Below are 16,566 nucleotides of genomic sequence, written 5' to 3' on the forward strand. Positions count from 1 at the left end.
ACCGACCCCGGTCGCCGCCTTTCTGGCTGCGCTCCATTAAGAGCAGGGAGGAGGGGCAGTGGCCGGCGACCCGCCCCTCTTACGTCTGGAGGGGACCTTATGCCTACAGGCAAGCTTTCCCCTCCCCTTTCCCCAAGTCCTCGCGTTTGTTAAATCCGGTTAAATGAAGAACACCGAAGTCTCCCGCTCCGCTGTCGGGAAGTACGCCTCTTCTTAAGAGCGTCGCAGCTAAAATGTGGTTTGGCTGTAAGCTGATAATCAAGGAGCTGTGGTCAGACACCCACTCCAGAGCATCGCTATTCAGGGACCATGTTGTCACACACGACGTCCATTAGGCCCCAGTAATCCGCCATCAACGCGTTTTAGAGCCATTTGAATGTTAAGGAGATTTTTATTAATGGCCCATGAGCCTAAAATGTGACTATTGGTTCTCGGAACAGATTTTAACAACTAGAGGCTGGGATGAGTGGTTTTTCGGGTTTCAGTGTAGCCTCAGGTCCCTGGAGATTCCAGTTGGGAGATTGGGAGCAGGGCCTAAGGGAGAGCGGAAACCCGACTCTAAGGGGGCGCTTTCAGGCCTTTACCTGGGGATCTTAGGGTGGAGGGCGGCAGACCCCGCTGCAGAGTGCAGGCAGTTCAAGGGGGTAAAAATCAGCAATGCTAGAAACTGGAATCTTATTTTTAAAGACACCTTGGACTGAAGTGTCTCTTAGTGATGTCAAGTAGACTAAGAAACCCTTAATCCAGAGGCCCCCTTCCCATCACCAGAGTAGGCAAAGGAAGACAAGGATACTGGGACAGGGTGGCAGAGGATTCTGATTCTTGGGCAGTTTTTTCCTTGTGCTGCTGAAACAGAAGTCAGTTCAAACTTTGGCTGTTTACCATTATATTTGCTGTGGGATTCTTTTTTGTTTTCTTTGTTGTTGTTTTTCTCCACCCCAAATACCATGTTTCCTTCCACTAAGAATTGAAGGTATAGAGTGGGGGAGATTAAGGAATAAAAGTGAGTCATAGACCTCATGCTGTTCGACTTTCCCTTTAGGAGAAAAACAAAATTTGAAGTCGACCCTCCCCCCCGTAATAGCCTGGACTCTCTGGCCCCTGCAGTTATCTTTGACCAAATGGGTTGGATTTGGTAGGGCTCCTTTATTTCATTTTGCTTATTGTTTGTTGGCAGTCGGCAGCAGGTTGATTTTTAAATATAAAACGCACTGCTTGCAAAAGAGGAAGTCTGATTCCCTTTAGAATGGGGTTGGGGGGGTGGGGGTGGGGGGGGGATGCCTGCATTGCTTTTGGGAGCTGCTGCATAGTAGAAGGGCTTTCAGAGGCTTGCCTGCTTACTTCTCCTCTTCAGCCACTTCTGCATACAGAAGCTTCCTCCAGCTCTCCCATTGGGTTCTATTTCCTTCGAATTGTCTACATCAGAAAAACTGCCCTTTCCAAGTAGTGCCTAAATTTTGTTTTAATCAGGTTAAAAACAAAAACAGGTATGATTTCAAGGCCTCCTATTGCTATTTACAGGCAGTTAGGAAGAGATGCTCCAAGCAATCCTATACAATGTGTCTCAATACACCAGAGCACTATGGTTTCACATGTAATGTTAATTCTGTCCGAGACAAATCCCATAATCTGTGCAGTTTCAGAGCCTAATACTGAAAGACATCGGGGTGGGTTTTGTTTGGAGTTTTGCTCTCTCCATCCCAGGGTCTCCCTGTCTTTCCTGTTGTCCTAACCCAAGGGCTCAAATGGGGCAGCTGGGGAGCCAGGTTTTATGAGGGCTAGCTGTGCTTACAGGACGCTGCCAGTTTAGCTGAGAAAAACAGAGGTGTGTTGAAGGCACTGGGCACAGATCTGGGCATGCAGATGCGTTGACTGGTGACTGGACGCTTTTGTGGTAGGAAAGGGAAGAGTTGTCCTTTCTAAAGGTTTGGAAGGAAGACAGGAAGCCGGCTGAGGTCGTGGCTGCGCCCGACACTGCGGTCTTTCCATATTGGTTGTTTTGTACGAAGTCAGCTTCCGTTTGTTTGTGTGAGATGCGCCCGACTCTTGCCTGACTCCTTTGTTTTTCTCTTTTGCATGATTAAAACATGTCTCTGTATGCAGTAAACCACCACCTAACACTGGCACGCCTGGTTTTGGGTTACAGCTTTGTCGGGGGTAACAACACCGAGGTTTTCACCGCGTGTTAGAAGCGGGTTCAAACTTGTATTGTGCATGGCGGGTCTGGCTACCCGATCATCCCCCACTTCTGGTTAAGTGGGGGCGGGCACAGACTGCGGCCCCCGCCCTGCAGGTAGCCGGAATGGGCTGCCTGGCGCTGTCCAGGACGCGGAAGGCACCGCTTCCCCATTCCAAATCCGGCCTCCAGCTTTGGGGCGGTGGAGTGCTGCGCCCTTGTCCAAAAAGGAAAAAACAGGGCACTCGATTAAAAAACGAGATGTAGAGGGGGTAGAAGAAAAAGCTTGAGTCAAAGGTATGAGGGCCGCTTCTGAAAGCCTCAGCTCAGAGCCAGGGACCCCAAGGGAGGGAGGAACACCCAAACACAACTTACCCAGACCCGCTAAAGCACCTGGCTTTCCTGGGAGACCTCCGAGGGCCCTAGGCAGGCCCAGCTGGACTCCCTGTCCGCGCCACGGCTGCCCTGCGGCAGGAGCCCCCGCTGTGGCGGAGGCGGCGGCCTCCCCCTCGCTGCTGGGAGGAGACCCAGTCGTCTGCGGCGCTTCCTCCCGGGAGACGAGGAAAAGCCAGAGGCCGTAGGCCCCCTCTCCCGGACCCTGCTTTTCTTGGGCCTCGGCTTTCGTTCTCTCCAGCCAGGGAGCTCGCCTCCCGGCCGGACCACACACACACTTCACCCCCAACCCCCAGACTCGGCCGGCCGCGATGTCAACCGGGCTCTAGGCTCCCCCCACGCCCGCGGCTGACCCTGAAGCCAGACGAAGGGGCTCGAGGAGGCCGCGCTCTTCCCGCTGGCAGCGTGCAGGACCCGCAGCGGCGCCCTCAGCCCTGCCCGCGCGGCGGGATCCCGCGAGGCCTGAAGACCAGGCTGGGTGGGGCGGGCCGCGGCTCCGCGGAGGTCCTGGGTTCAGACCCGAGGCCGACCAACTGGAGGGAGGGAGTCTCCTGTCGCCCCAGCCAGGCCCGCAGGGCCACGAGTGGGGTCGGAGGATGGCTGGCATCAGCCTGGAAAACTGACTTGGGCCTCTGCCCCAACTGGGCCTCCAAGGTCACGGATGCGAGTACTTTCCCAGGCTAACTCCGATGGGCAGGCGAGATTTGGAAAAACACTGCTCTGAAAGATCGCCGTGGATTCATTCGGCAGAGAGCTCGAGCCGCTCTCCTGCGCCACCACTGCCCACACCTTGGCGCTCAGTTCCGCAGTCCCTCCCGGGGCCTCCCGGGGTCCTCCGCCTCTCAGCGTCCAGGCGGTGCCGCGCTCAGAGTGGGGACACACGGAGAAAAGGTGCGATTAAGGGAACCGAGTGGGAGAGCAGTTAAGGAAACTGACGATTATCTAGAACTCGTACATTTCGATAGCCGAACTTGACTTGATTGAATTTCTCTTATCTGTGAAGCTTAGAAACATTCCCAAGGTGAAATAACAGGACCAAGAATCTTGGTGCGTTAAGATAAAGGTTTGGGCCAACAGATCTTTGTGAGTCAGACTACCCCACCTGACCTCCGTCCCCCCAAGCGAAGATTCTGTTGCTGGTTCAGGTCATTCCTTAATTGCCAAATGCAGCTGAAGTCGCTCCCTGACTCCTTCGGAGGGTGACGTCATTTCAGTACAAGTACCTAAAGGCCAGGCTTAACTTTATTAAACCGGGTCTGGACCAGGAGTCGTGCTTGGACGTCTTTAAGCCAGCGCTAGCTTCCCCGCCCCCTTCCCCTCCCTCTGTTGCCTGCGGTCAGGGAGAATTCATTTCTACTTTCCCGTCAATTCAAAGGGATTTAACTCCGTGCTCTGTTAAGCGAAGTTGTGCAAAGGTGATGGAAAAATTAGTTTCAGAGGGTCCTCAACGCCTTTTTCTGACCTCCGTTTTCATAGCATCGGGAGAGAAACCAAACTGCATTTTTTGCTGAGCAGTCCCATGTTTGTCATTATATTTAACGAAGGGGGGGGGGTGTCTTTACTGATCCTTTGTGGGGCATTCTGAAAACTGAAAGCAGTGTGAGAAATTACTTTGTATCTGCTTTACTGTTGCTTGAGAAGAGCTGGGGGAGCATGAGCCCCAGAAGATGAACAAGGTAAAACAAAGAGTCTCTCTGGGGCTTCAGTTTCCCTTTGGTGTAGACTACCGTAGGAGGACTGTTCTCAGTTGGTGCTGGAAAATCTTGCCATCAAGTTTTGCGTCAGCTGCTGGTTGTAAACTACTACTGCATTTCCTTCAGCAGTAAAACAAAACCAATTTACTTATTAGGCAAGATGATGTAGGGTCAAGAGAGCATGCACAGCCAGGGACAGAAAAATTAGCCAGAAAACAAAATGGTTGCAACTGCTAAAGTTCATTTAAAAAAGTTACAATCAAGAGTCATTTAATTCTGGTCAAACTCTAGAGCATAGAGTTTAAAATAAAATAATTAAATATTTGCTTTTACCTGAGGAGCACCATGACCACTGGCTCATTTGCCTTTTCTGGTGATTGGTATACCGAATGCAGGTAGAACTGAAAACAGACCTTCTCCCCACCCCCTCAGCACTTTCTTTAAACAAAACAAAAACAAAACTGACCAGGATGCCTTATGTTCAACTACTAAAATTATAGGTTTTAAAACTTTTCTGAAACTCTTTTGTTCAGAAATCATTTCTGCCTGAATTGCTTTCAGATTCTGATTACATTCCCTCATGTTTACCTCAGATTTTTTTGAAAGTTAAAAAAAGAAATCCCCTTCATCAAACGAGAGTAAAAACAAGGAATTCTTGTCATTCCCATTTTCTCTGAAGTACTAGAGTTCTTCCCTTCTCACTTAAAAAAAAAAATTGATCTATGTTAAAACCTATCAGTAAAGTGCCCAAGAAATCATTATGGTATGCAGCCGGGAGGGAAAAGCAGGAGAGCAAGAGCCTAATGACTATTTGGCTCTCTGTGTTCTATTTCAGAGCAGTACTGATGGAAATCACAAGAAGGTTTAGGTACCACAGTCACTCATACCTAGTTCATCCACAGATAACACCAAAAATGCTTTTTAAATAAAGTTTGCTAATTTCCTCTCGGAGGTAAATAAAACACGTTTGGGGAAGGAGAGGCTGAATGTGGGCTTCTCATCCATAAAGAGTGGTATAAAATTAAACTGGACCCAGTGTTGTGCTAGAACCATTTTAATATAATTATACATATCTGCCAAATCCAGGAAGAAAAGGTTTATGCATATATAACTTTTCCAGTTAACATCTGCAAGCATAAACGACAATGATCTCAGTTTATAAATTCATCAGGGTCAGAGCAATTGACCAATGTCTCTTTACTGCTAGGCTTACCAACAGTAAATTACAGATGAATTAGTGTCCTTTTGTTTCTCTTCTCTCACTCTCCTTGTCCAGAGACATTTTTGTTGTCAAGTTTCAGTGCAGCTCACCTCCAGCCAAAGGTAATCTTTTTGATAAGTACTCAGTTGCTCTGAATTTGCTTATAATTATAACCTATTTAATCACAGAAGAACCCCTGCAGAGGTGGAGTTCAAGGTTGCATACAATAACAGGAGATCACAGTTTTGAAGTCTAGCACAGATTAAAAACCACAGATGTACCATTTATATAAGACACACACTGATTGTCTCTTAAACTACATATTGACTCCTTATGAACATTATTTTTAAATAAAGTAGTGCATCTAGGACAATCAGTCGCACAATTCACACAGCCCTGAAAAGTTTTTCAGTGCCAACTACCAGTTGGTCATGAAACGTGAGTGAGCTTGAGACACTGTCCATTCCTAAGATTCAACCACGGATTGGCTAAAACATTGGAACACCTCTGCTTAAGAAGGCTATGTCCTGCCTTCCTTGCCCTCACAATTTAGTTTTGTTTATTTTTGGTGGTGTTTGGTTGCACATGGCTAGAATGCTTTTGATCACTTTGCAAATCAGGAAAACCAATGATCTAAAACTATGACAGGATCTTAAGTAGACTGGTTTGTCCATTTCAGGTTGCTGGTTGGTAGGCCCCTCTAAGGCCCTTCATTTTTCCTTCTATGCCTCCCGGAACATTGATCAGAAGATGAGTCTGAGCATCATCCCATCTAACTCTTTTAACCAATGCCTGGCTAAAACTGGAATGTCCAGCCCAGTATATTTAAAAATCACCCACAAAGAGGTTCTACAGATCTTCACAAAACCTGGAATTTCCATGAGGATGTCTGATCTTTATAATCCAAGCAGTCAGCATTGAAGTTAAGCTTCCAGGAGGCAGTTTGGTCCTTATAATCCAAGCAATCAGTGGTTGAGTTAAAACCCAAGCTTGAAGCTCCATATCCCTGGGTGGAAAGAGAAGCTGGGGACTGATTGAGATGGCTGGTGACTGCATTGGTACCCATGGGGCTGAGTGTGGCCCCTGGTCCAGGAAGCTGGTGATGCATTGGGGTCAAGTAAGATCCACAGTCCATGCCCCCAAAGTAGGAAGTTGAGCCAGCATATCCTTGACTATAGCCTGAAGCCTGAGTATAGGTCATGGGATAAGACCTCTGCATGCAGGAAGAGGAGGTGGACAAGGGATCTGACAGTGGGGAGATGGAAGCTGGGCTCCAGATAGACACAGGAGCACTGCTGCTGGAAATGGCCGGGACTGAGGTGCTAGAGGGGGGAGTGAACTGGCCACTTGTTCCACTCTCTGAACTCACTTCACGAGCTGGTGATGTCTTCTTTTTTGCAGGTCTCACTTTGTTTTGACCTCCATTCTGTTGCTGCTGCTGCTGTTGGCGGCACTTAGCTCTCCGATTCTTAAACCACACCTTGAAAGGGAAAGAAATTTCTTTAAGGTGGTTTCAATAAGGACAAGAGTGGCTCCCAGATGACAGATGAGCTAAGCACACAATCTGTCCTGCCACTGAAAACCCATGATATACTTTTTATATATACCCCTGCAATTATACAAAAATGGGGAAGCTCTGTCTAAAAGCACTTCATTCCTAGCCCAGAATAATAAATCCTATGGCTAAACACGCTCCTTCTCATTTTCCTATCTCGTATTTCACTTCAAATACACACATACACATAGATCCAGTGGTACTGTGGAACACTCTTATGGGGGAATAAAATGTATCTGTGTCTTTCTTTCAGAGGGAAACACAAAAGAGGTGAGAGAAAAAGATTCTGTTGTCACTATCCAAAAGGAACAGCCTAAAGGCAAAGTTTATAGTCTATCTTCCAGGGAATAACTGCTAATCACACTCTACTTTTTTCTCTCTCCTTAAAAGACTCACAAAAGAAAGCTCCAAGGAGAAGTGAATTTAAGGAGGTCTGAAAGGCACTATTTGCTGCACTCTTTATGGTAAGTGGAATGACTTGTATACAGTCTGCTGGGAGCTTGAGGACAGACTTCTCTGCTCAAGTCTGACACTGGAGTCTCTGCCTTCAGCACACGGGATTCAGTTTCCCGTACTATGTTCACTGGCTTGTCAATTTAAGCCTCTGACTAGCAACTCTGAAGATTCTCCTTACCCACCCTGTTCATGTTCTGCCATGAAGGAGCCGTGTTTGGGGGGGGGGGCTATCAAAGAAACTGCCACCCTTTCCTGAGAGAAACCACAGATATTTTCCGAGCAACAGGTCCTTAGCAGTCTTCTTGAGTGAGGTCAACATATATGGGCGTGTTAACTGGGCTACCAAGGCTGAGCCTATCACCCACCCAGAGCCTTTTATTTTCTTTCAGTAAAGACCTGAGTTCAAGCTTCACAAATGCTAAAACTTCTCCCATCTTACTTTGAAAAGTCTTTTTCCTGGTTTGCAGTTCACACGGATACGTCCTAGCTGAAGTGGAGTCTCGGGGATGTGTGTATATGTGTGTGTGTTCAGGGGCTGAACATTTCTTTACAGAGAACTCTATATGGTGCTTGCATTTCAGAGAAGTTGGAGATTCCTTTTCCCTCTCCAGCCTCAGGTCCAGTTCAAGGAGGTGAGGGAGTGTCAATGAGGATATTGAACTGATATTTTATCTGCTAAATGGGTCAGAGCTAACAAATTCTGTTCAATCACTAAAAAGTTAAAGACGACACTTTTATTGTGTAATTTCTTTGGTAAGAGCACCAGGGGCTTCCACAGCCTGGCCTTACCGTACCCAACTGACATGTGACCTTGAGCAAGTCATTTATTCCATTTCTTTCACCTGTAAAAAATACTGTGACTATCCAGGAGCTAAGCTGCTTTCACCCCTACAAGTAGATGAAAATGGGGTAGGATTTCCACGTGGGGGAAAAGGAAGTATTAAAATATTAAGTAACTGTCCTTGAAATCTTCTCCCGGCTGAGTACCCAAGAGCTCTAGAATTGTGCTTTATTACTGCAGCTAAATCATTGCCTTACCTTACAGCCAGAAGGCTGTCGCTTCTAAGATTGGGTGGGCTTTGGGGGGGGAGGGGTGTAGTAATCAGGCACGTGAAGGGGCCTTAGAAGAGTTTACTGGCCTCCAGTGGAGCGCTCAGTTTCAAGCCTTCCTTTGGTCCTCTTTAAGACCTGGGACTCTCCTGGGTCCTCAACATACACCGTGCTTAGGGGAGGGGTGGCACAGTCAGGAAGAATGGTTCTATCTACATCTGCCCTACCTGCACCCTGGACTCGGGCAAGTTGATTTTCAGCGCCACCTCCTCCCGCATGAAGATGTCTGGGTACCGGGTCTTAGCAAATAGAGCTTCCAGCACGTCTAGCTGCGCCCGGGTGAACGTCGTCCTCTCCCGGCGCTGTTTTCGGGGAGTGGCTGCGGGACAAGAAGCCCAGGGCCCTTTAGGGTGGGGGAGCAGTTTCTCAGTCATAGGGGTCTCTGCGGGAACACCCCCGACCCCCCCAGTCCCCCAGTCCCAGCACTTCCCTCGTCCTCCCAGCCAGGCAATCCGGAGCCTAGCAGTGTCCCCCCCACCCCCACCCCGCCTCGGCTAGGCTCTTCCAGCAAACACTGGATAGCAAGACACACACTATGCCCCCCCTTCCAGGGGAGAACCCCCCTCCACCTGACGTTGGAGACTGCTCCAGCCAGAGTGGCTTTTCCACAGATAACACATCAAATAAAAGAAAGACAAAATCCAACCCCCCCCATGAACCCCTAAACCAAAACATACAAACAAAAATCCATTCTGTGAAGTCAGAGGATCCCCGAGGACTGCAGTTCGGATTAATGGGGCTTTTTAAGACTCCAAGGGCCTTTGTTCCTCCATCTTTAACATGGGGGCATATTTAAAACTTCTACGGGGATTTAAAAAAACAAAATAAACCAAAAACTAAACAAAACCCCCCAGATCTGATTGGAAAGGAAAGCACCCATATCCAGGGTAAATCACACCTCTAGGCATTACAGGCAAAAGGCCTGGGGATCAGAGAGGAAGCCCAGGCATGGTGGGGAGAATTTACGAGGAGAGACCCAGCTTCTCCAGAGGGCACTTCTGAAGAACTAGGCTTTGAGATATGGGTGGAGGGAGTGACCTTCCATCCCCCCATCCCCTCACTGCGGTGTGTCCCCCAAGTACTCCAATTAAGAGTAACGCATTGTGAGTTTCTGCGTTTCTGCAAGTGTTGCGGCACCCACCTATTCCCTCCAGCCCCTAGTCTTCCCTCCGGCCGGCAAATGCCCTGTGGCTCTAAGCTGCTTCTTAGAATGAAAACCCAGTGGGGACACCACACTTGGAGCTGGAGGGGGGCAGCAGGACTATCAGCCCCAGTGCTCCGAGGGAAAAGGTGTCACATCCCCGTGGGGCGGGCGCGGGGAAAGGCAGAGCAAGAGTACTGCAAGGCTCACTTACCCGGGTAGCCCACTGAAGGGTGCAGCAAGTCCATGCCCGAAGTGGTCAGACTCAGCCCATTGACTGCGTAAGGCGGTTGCTTAAGATAAGACATCATGCTAAGGTTGTTTGGAGGTGCAAAATCAGCCCAAATCGGGGGGACCCAGCCAGAAGGTCTCGCTTCGCCAAGAGTGGTCAGATTCAGGATCCTTGGTGTGTGGGTTGGGAGCAGTTGAACTATGGATAAAGCAAACAAACAAACAGAGGTGCTGGTTTACTGCTTCGCAGGCGGCAGCTCTTCCACGTTCCACCACCAACTTAAAAAAAAACCCTGGGCTAGGCAAGGTAGAGGCTTTTAAAGGACTTGCAACCCACCCCCACCCCCACCCCCACCCCCAGCTGCTCTGGAACTAGAAGGGATGGAGAGAGACCAGATAAACCTGTCTTCCCCACCCCCACCCTAAACTTAAAAAAAAAAAAAAAAAGTACCAGAAGAAAGCAATTACAATCTGCCTTCCCCGAAGAACAAAACCCCACGCCTTCAAATGCACACATTGCATTCCTATCCCTACATTTGCATAGGACTCATTGGCTGGCACTAGCTAATTGTCTCAAACAAAACTTGATTGGGGCCATTTGCAGAGACAAAGAACTCTTTGGCTAAATAAATAATGCTGATAACAAAGCCCATTGGTGAGAAACAAAGAAACAATTCAAGAAATCTACCTCTCCCCAGACTGTTGCCTTTCCAAGGCAAATTTTAATTACCTTAGCTTTTTACCACTTTTAACTGCTGTGAACCTAAAATGTCAGTGCATTTAACATCTAAAATACCAACTTGCTAATCGACAAACTTGAGAAAACTGCTCAATCGCTATTACTTCACATTTGAAGTCATTTCCAGTAATCATTTTCACCTAATTAGTAGTCTGGGTAATTAGATTTTGAGGTAAGTAACAGATTTATTAAGGTTTTGGAGGACCTTGATTATGTGTCTAAAGAACTAAAGCTAAACAAACAAGTATTTAACTTTTAATCGACACCCATCAAATATTTAAACATACTGCAAAAAAAAGTCTTAAAGATTGGCATGAGGTTTACTAGAAATTCTGAAGTTAGAATCCCACCAATCAGATAATGACAGGCCCCCACATTTGCAAGTAGAAAGGGTGTGCATTTGTAGTGCAAGCCGCTTCCATGTTGATTTTGATGTCGTGGAGGCTGCAGATCCTGCGGGAGGCAAATTTTCAGGCATTTGGGTCCTCAGCAACTAAAGCAGAGTTTCTTGTTAATTCCGGCTGCTTTTTGCACATTTTAGTTTTGAAGAAAGTAGATACACAAACACCCAAAGTTGTGAAACTAATAGAATTTCTCCCTACCTTTCAAGCTGCCTACAATCCTATAAGAAAAAGAGCTCAGAGAGGCAAAAGAAAGGAAGAAAAAGAAAAGTTATTTACTTTCTTCAGCTGAGTGTTTCTCACTGCTCCAAGCAAAGGGATCCAAAATGGATGTTAATATGGGCTGGCAGTTTTCAAGTCTGGCTTTTATTTGCCTAAGAAATGGCACTTATCCCGCAAGGATCTCTACTTTGCAACTTTGACACTATGAAAGATTGCTTCAAAATGGCGGATACAAGATTAGAAGTTCCTTCTTACTTTGACAAAGGTCCTACTGAGTTTTCAGGATTGGATTTTCATATTTACATTGCTTTAGAAATCAAGACACAAAATTCCACAAATGGAACTCAGTTATTGCCACTTCTTCCTGATTTAAAGTCATAGCACAAAAATCATGCTTTTCCACCCCAGATCTAAATCAGTGTGATTTTATAAATACCCTTCTCGGAGGAATTTGGACTGTCTCATCAATAAAACTAATTTAGTTGCTGCTATAACAAAGACTCGCTATTTTCTGCGCTCTTTTCAAGATATATTCAGATGCTGTGGAAATAATATTGCTTTAAAATACAGTCTATTTACCTAAATAGCCTATAAGCTGGAGTTCTCTTGTGTTTGATACAGTATGTTGGAAAAGTTATGAAGTACTATAGGAAAAAACTAAAACCATAGCACATGCACACATGAGAAATACAAAATTGTTCTTACATGCAGAGCTCTCACCCAGTTCGAAAGTCTGATTCAGAAAATGGCACATTCCAATATAAACAGCAGTAAGGGATAGAAAACACCAGGCAAAGGGCCTTCTTGAAGCGCCTTTGCCCTTGCCATCGCAAAAATCAGTAAAATTTAGGGATAAACGGTCTCTGCATTTACTACTGTATGCATCTTTAAAAGAACAAGAAAAGTACCCCCAAACAAAACTACTAAGTCCTCTCCGCAGCAGGTCTAGGTATGCATTCACCGAAGAAGCGGCCACAGGCCCTTCCATCTAACTTCCAAAGTCCCCAAAGAACACCTTTCTCCCTTTCTCTCTAAGCCGAGCCCAGAAGGGCAAACAGAAATACCCTTTCAAAAATATAAGCTTCACTCTGATTGCTCCTGAGGTGGCCGCTGGAGAACTCCTACCTACGGGAGCGGGTGACGGTCGCTGTGCGAGTCCCCGCAGCTGGTGGGCGCCCGCACCTCCGGGCGCGAGTGCCTCGGTCCGGCGTCCCTGCCCGGCAGCCCCGCAGTCCTGGCGCCCCAGGTCCGGCTCCACTGCCCGCCCCAGCCCGCGCCGCCTTATATCTAACGGTCAATTCGTGCAATCTGTCGCTCTTCCCCCCTCCCCCGCATCTCCCCCCGTGTGTGTGTGTGTGGGGGGGGTGTTCTTCCAAGGAGCCCATCTACCAGTTGCTGTGTCCTCGCTCAATAATAATTACCTCGTCCAAGAATTAATTATAATAAATGTTTTCTTGATAAACTAACGAGATAATCCGAGGGGCACACGTCCCTTAATTACAGGCCGCCGTGCTCAGCTCGGCTTCTCGTCCGGGCTGATTAATTTTCTGCATGATGGAAAAGAAACAAAACTACGCGGACTGGCGACTGGCCTGTGGCTCGGAAGACAGCGAAGAGCGCGAGGAGGGAAAGAATGAGGAGAGATGTGGGCACCGCGGAAACCGCCGGCGCGGGCCTCTCTCCCAGGCGAACTCCAGTGAAAGTTTCTGGCCTCAGGGAATCGAACAGCGCTGCCACCCGCGAGGGGGGGGGGGGGAAGAAACGTGCCAAAAGGGTTGGCCTTGGCTATTAATTATGGTGAGGAAAAAGCCCCAGTGTTAGCGCTTTGAGGAGAGGTCTGGGTGTCTACCTTCCTTTGGGGGGAGGAGTTTCCTCTCCAACTCGTCCCCTGTGCTAATAACTTTTGGTGCCTGGAAGAAGTCCCCAAGTGAGCGGGACAAATCCTGACCCCGAATGCTCGAGGATGGAGGGGAGGATTTCCTGGAGCGACTTCCCCCGTCCCCTCCCCAAGTCATCCACCACTCGAGGGTCGACGCAGCTCGGCCTTCTGTCCCACACCCCACTTCTGTCTGAAACGGAGGAAAAAGCCAACGCGGTGAAGTTCTGACGGGGGGCTTGGATTTCAAAAAATGTGTTCTGAAATCGGACTGTGTGATTTCAAGAGCCACTTGAACGCATCAACACGAAGACTTCTTTGGAGTTGGCGGCGTGACACGTCGCAGAGGCAGGTTGCTATCGGAGACCCGATGGTACTCCCCGGGCGGACCGAGAACGGAGGCTGGGCCTCAAGGCACCCCTCGACCTCGGCCCGGCCGGGTCCGGCCCCACAACACCCGGTTGTCCCGAGTCCGGGAGGGGAGCGCGCGGGTGCGCACGCAGGCCCTGGCTCTGCCCAGGGTCCAGAACCGCCGAGGGGCCGCCTTCCCCAGTGTAAGGATTCCCGCCCCGTCCCCGCCGCGGCCTCGGGCGGAGCAGGGGCCACTCACCAACAATTCAGCCAGCCCCAGGTGCTCGCGGAGGGCTGCACAGGGCGGGCTCGGAACTTCCCGGGCTAAATCACATAGCAAAACGACTCTCCTGCTTTTGCACGGCCTGGCGACCCGAGACTGGGATCACGACAACCGGGGATGGGGGAGTTACTGCACTCCCAGCTTATTTTGGGGGGCGGGGAGGAAAGTGATGATCAAAAAGGAAAAGGAGACCTAGTGGTCATTGCAAGAGGCCGAGAACGAAGGGCGAATCTTGGTGAGCTGCTCTTGGCTCTGGGAAAAGGGGACCGGAAAAAGAGAGGCGAGTGCCGGGCGGAGGAGCTCCCGGCAGCTCCACGCCTCCTCGGTTATCCGCTCGGGTTTCCTCTCACGTTCACTAGGGACAAGCAGGGGGCTCGAGCTGCGACCGTCCTCACTCTCAGATCCGAGAGCGAGTGGGGCTCGGGGCACGCCGGCCCTAGAAGACGGCTGTCTTATCATCATTATCATCCATCCATCTAGCTACATCTGCATCTTTTTGTCTGTGACTCTGAAAATGTCCTTGAGATCAGTGCAAATGACCCAACCACATCTGAGGGCCCAAACGCAAAATAGCAGGGAGAAATGGGCGTTGACATAAAACAAAACCACAAACAAAACCCGGCCCAAACACCCCACATTAGCCTCTCAGGGTTTCCACGACGTTTGGCGGAAGCGGCGACCCCAGGAGCGCGCTGCCTCCCCTCCTCCCACTCCCGCCCTCACCTCCAGATCATACATTTTTCGCAGTGATCGTTACTACACCTAAAAAATTTACGAGGGATTAAAATACAGCATGCTTCAGAACTCCACGTTCGCGGAAGTGTGTATCAGTCGGTCTATTGGAGGTACCGGGGCCATGGTGGTCAGAGGGGCACATGGGTATAGACAGGCAGACAAGACAGACGGACACTTACCTTACAGCCGCATGGGAAGTTAGAAAAAAATTAAATTATCCTTCAAAATTCCAAATAGCCCGCTATCCTAAAAGAAATCAAGAGCATTGAGTTAGAAAGCTTGCAGTCTTCACCCCTCCATAAAAAGCCAAACAACGAAAAAATATTTTAAAGAATAGAAAATGACGAAAGTAGCTCGAGTTCAAAACATGCGTGGGCCCCTCTGTGATACATACAAAGTAGACGTGATGAGGGCTGCTCTAGCGATTTTTATTTTTAATAACAGTGGAGGCTGAGTTGGAGCTGAGGTCGGTTCCGCTCTCAGGGAGATTTGCTGAGAAAGCGCCTCTCTGGCAACTTTTTGACGCAAACTCTCCAACCAATGGCAGGGAGAGAATGATTGACACATCTAAGCCAGAGGGAAAATAATAAAAACACACAACAGGGGGAGGAAAACAGGCCGCTGCTGCACGGGGGGACGAGCAGGCAACAAATCCAGGCCTCCGACATTACCAGAATGTTCTTGAAAGACACTGGGCTCCGTTAAAATATACATTATGGGCCGGAGCATGTGAACTAATTGTATAATTAAAATGATGGACAGGGAGGCCTCCCTTACCTTTCTTCTCCTTTTCTTCTTTTCCTTCCTTTCCTCCCCCTCCCCCCTTTTTTGTTTTGTTTTGATTTTAGGGAAAGGGAGAAAGGAAACCCATACAATAAGCTGGAAAGATAAAAAATATTTAGGTAAACGCCATAGAAGAGCCAGGGTGGAGGTAACTGGGTTATGGCATTCAACGCCAGCTATAAGCATGTAGATCAAATGCAAAAAACAAGTCAGGCTGAAGCCTAAAACCACCGCTATGAGGTTTTAACCAGGGTCAGACCACGCTGAGGGCCAGAAAGGGTGAAAATAGGAGGCCTGGGAGTGAGGTGTGGGCGTGCAGGCAAGAGAAAGACAGATACACAAGTCCAAGAACAAACTATTTTCAAAAACTCCGTGTCTCTCCCACTCGTTGCGCCCTTCTATATATTCCCTGGTCCCCGAAGCCGGAGACTCGGAACTCCTGGTATCCGCGCAGGGGTTTTAGAGTTTGAAGGAACCCAAGACAGGCTGCAAAGAGCACGAGCCGGGAAATCTAACTCCAGGGACGGTTTGGGGAGACAACGGGAGCCAGGTCAGGATTCGGGGATGGAAGTGGGGTCTGGCTGGACACCCGGGGAGGGAGCGAACGCAGGAGGCCCGCGCTGGAAACCGTTTCCGCGTTAAAACAAACGCTACTCCATGCCCGCCGGCGGGGCCTGGAGCTAACAGCCCGCGCGGCCGGAGCCGGGGGCTGCGAGCCCGGAGGCGGGAGAGTGGCGGCACCAGGGGACCCGAGCCAGAGAGCGAACACCAGCCTCACTTTAATGCCTGGCACAGAGAGCGGGGCCCGACAGCTTTCAAACTGATCTGAGTCCCTAGAAAAGCAGAAGCAGATTGGGCGGGGATGGGGGAGGCACAAGAGGACCGGCTGAGGGTGTGTGAGTGGTGGTGGGGGGAGCAGAAGACATTTCTTCCCTCACAACTTCCAATGCCGGAGAAGAAAAATAAAATCTTTCTAAACACCCTCCCCCTTCCACCACCACCACCACCACCACCACCACCACCACCACCACCACCACGGCAAGTGGGCCCAAAGAAACAGCTCGCTGCCTTTAATTTGGGGACCTATGTTAATGAAGTTGGTAATTAATTCGTCGCTTTGTTGTCGGTTCTTATACTGTATGTGTAATCAAATGTGGCCGTCCTTGGGATTTACAGCAATTAACGAATTACGGGAGTGCGCACGAGGCAGCGAGCGCTC

The 16,566-nt window shown here is 49.1% G+C and overlaps 1 protein-coding gene across 2 annotated transcripts; it reads right to left on the bottom strand.

Annotated features, from left to right (window-relative positions):
- Positions 1 to 5,299: 5,299 nt before the first annotated feature.
- Positions 5,300 to 15,090, bottom strand: OTX2 (orthodenticle homeobox 2). 2 transcript variants are annotated; one of them, XM_013056525.2, is made up of 5 exons: positions 14,959 to 15,090; positions 14,744 to 14,810; positions 9,941 to 10,156; positions 8,753 to 8,928; positions 5,300 to 6,944 (listed from the first exon to the last, which is right to left on the bottom strand). In XM_013056525.2, the coding sequence occupies exons 3-5, from the start codon at positions 10,035 to 10,037 to the stop codon at positions 6,324 to 6,326; spliced, it is 894 nt and encodes a 297-aa protein (XP_012911979.1). In that variant the 5' UTR covers positions 10,038 to 10,156; positions 14,744 to 14,810; positions 14,959 to 15,090; the 3' UTR covers positions 5,300 to 6,323. The 2 variants fall into 2 exon arrangements, with proteins under 2 accessions (XP_012911979.1, XP_004738894.1); XM_004738837.3 differs by having other exon boundaries at positions 8,753 to 8,904; positions 14,959 to 15,089.
- Positions 15,091 to 16,566: the final 1,476 nt, after the last annotated feature.

This window comes from Mustela putorius, unplaced genomic scaffold (genome assembly GCF_011764305.1).
Source record: "Mustela putorius furo isolate JIRA1106 unplaced genomic scaffold, ASM1176430v1.1 tig00000129_pilon_pilon_pilon, whole genome shotgun sequence".
Lineage (NCBI taxonomy): Eukaryota > Metazoa > Chordata > Mammalia > Carnivora > Mustelidae > Mustela > Mustela putorius.

Excerpts from the sequence above, each read along its gene's own strand:
- OTX2 (XM_013056525.2), bottom strand. The coding sequence starts at position 10,037 with ATGATGTCTTATCTTAAGCAACCGCCTTACGCAGTCAATGGGCTGAGT. Across the intron at positions 8,929-9,940 it reads CCCTTCAGTGGGCTACCCGG|GGCCCTGGGCTTCTTGTCCC; the intron begins GTAAGTGAGCCT and ends CCCACCCTAAAG. Across the intron at positions 6,945-8,752 it reads TGCCCGAGTCCAGGGTGCAG|GTGTGGTTTAAGAATCGGAG; the intron begins GTAGGGCAGATG and ends TTCCCTTTCAAG.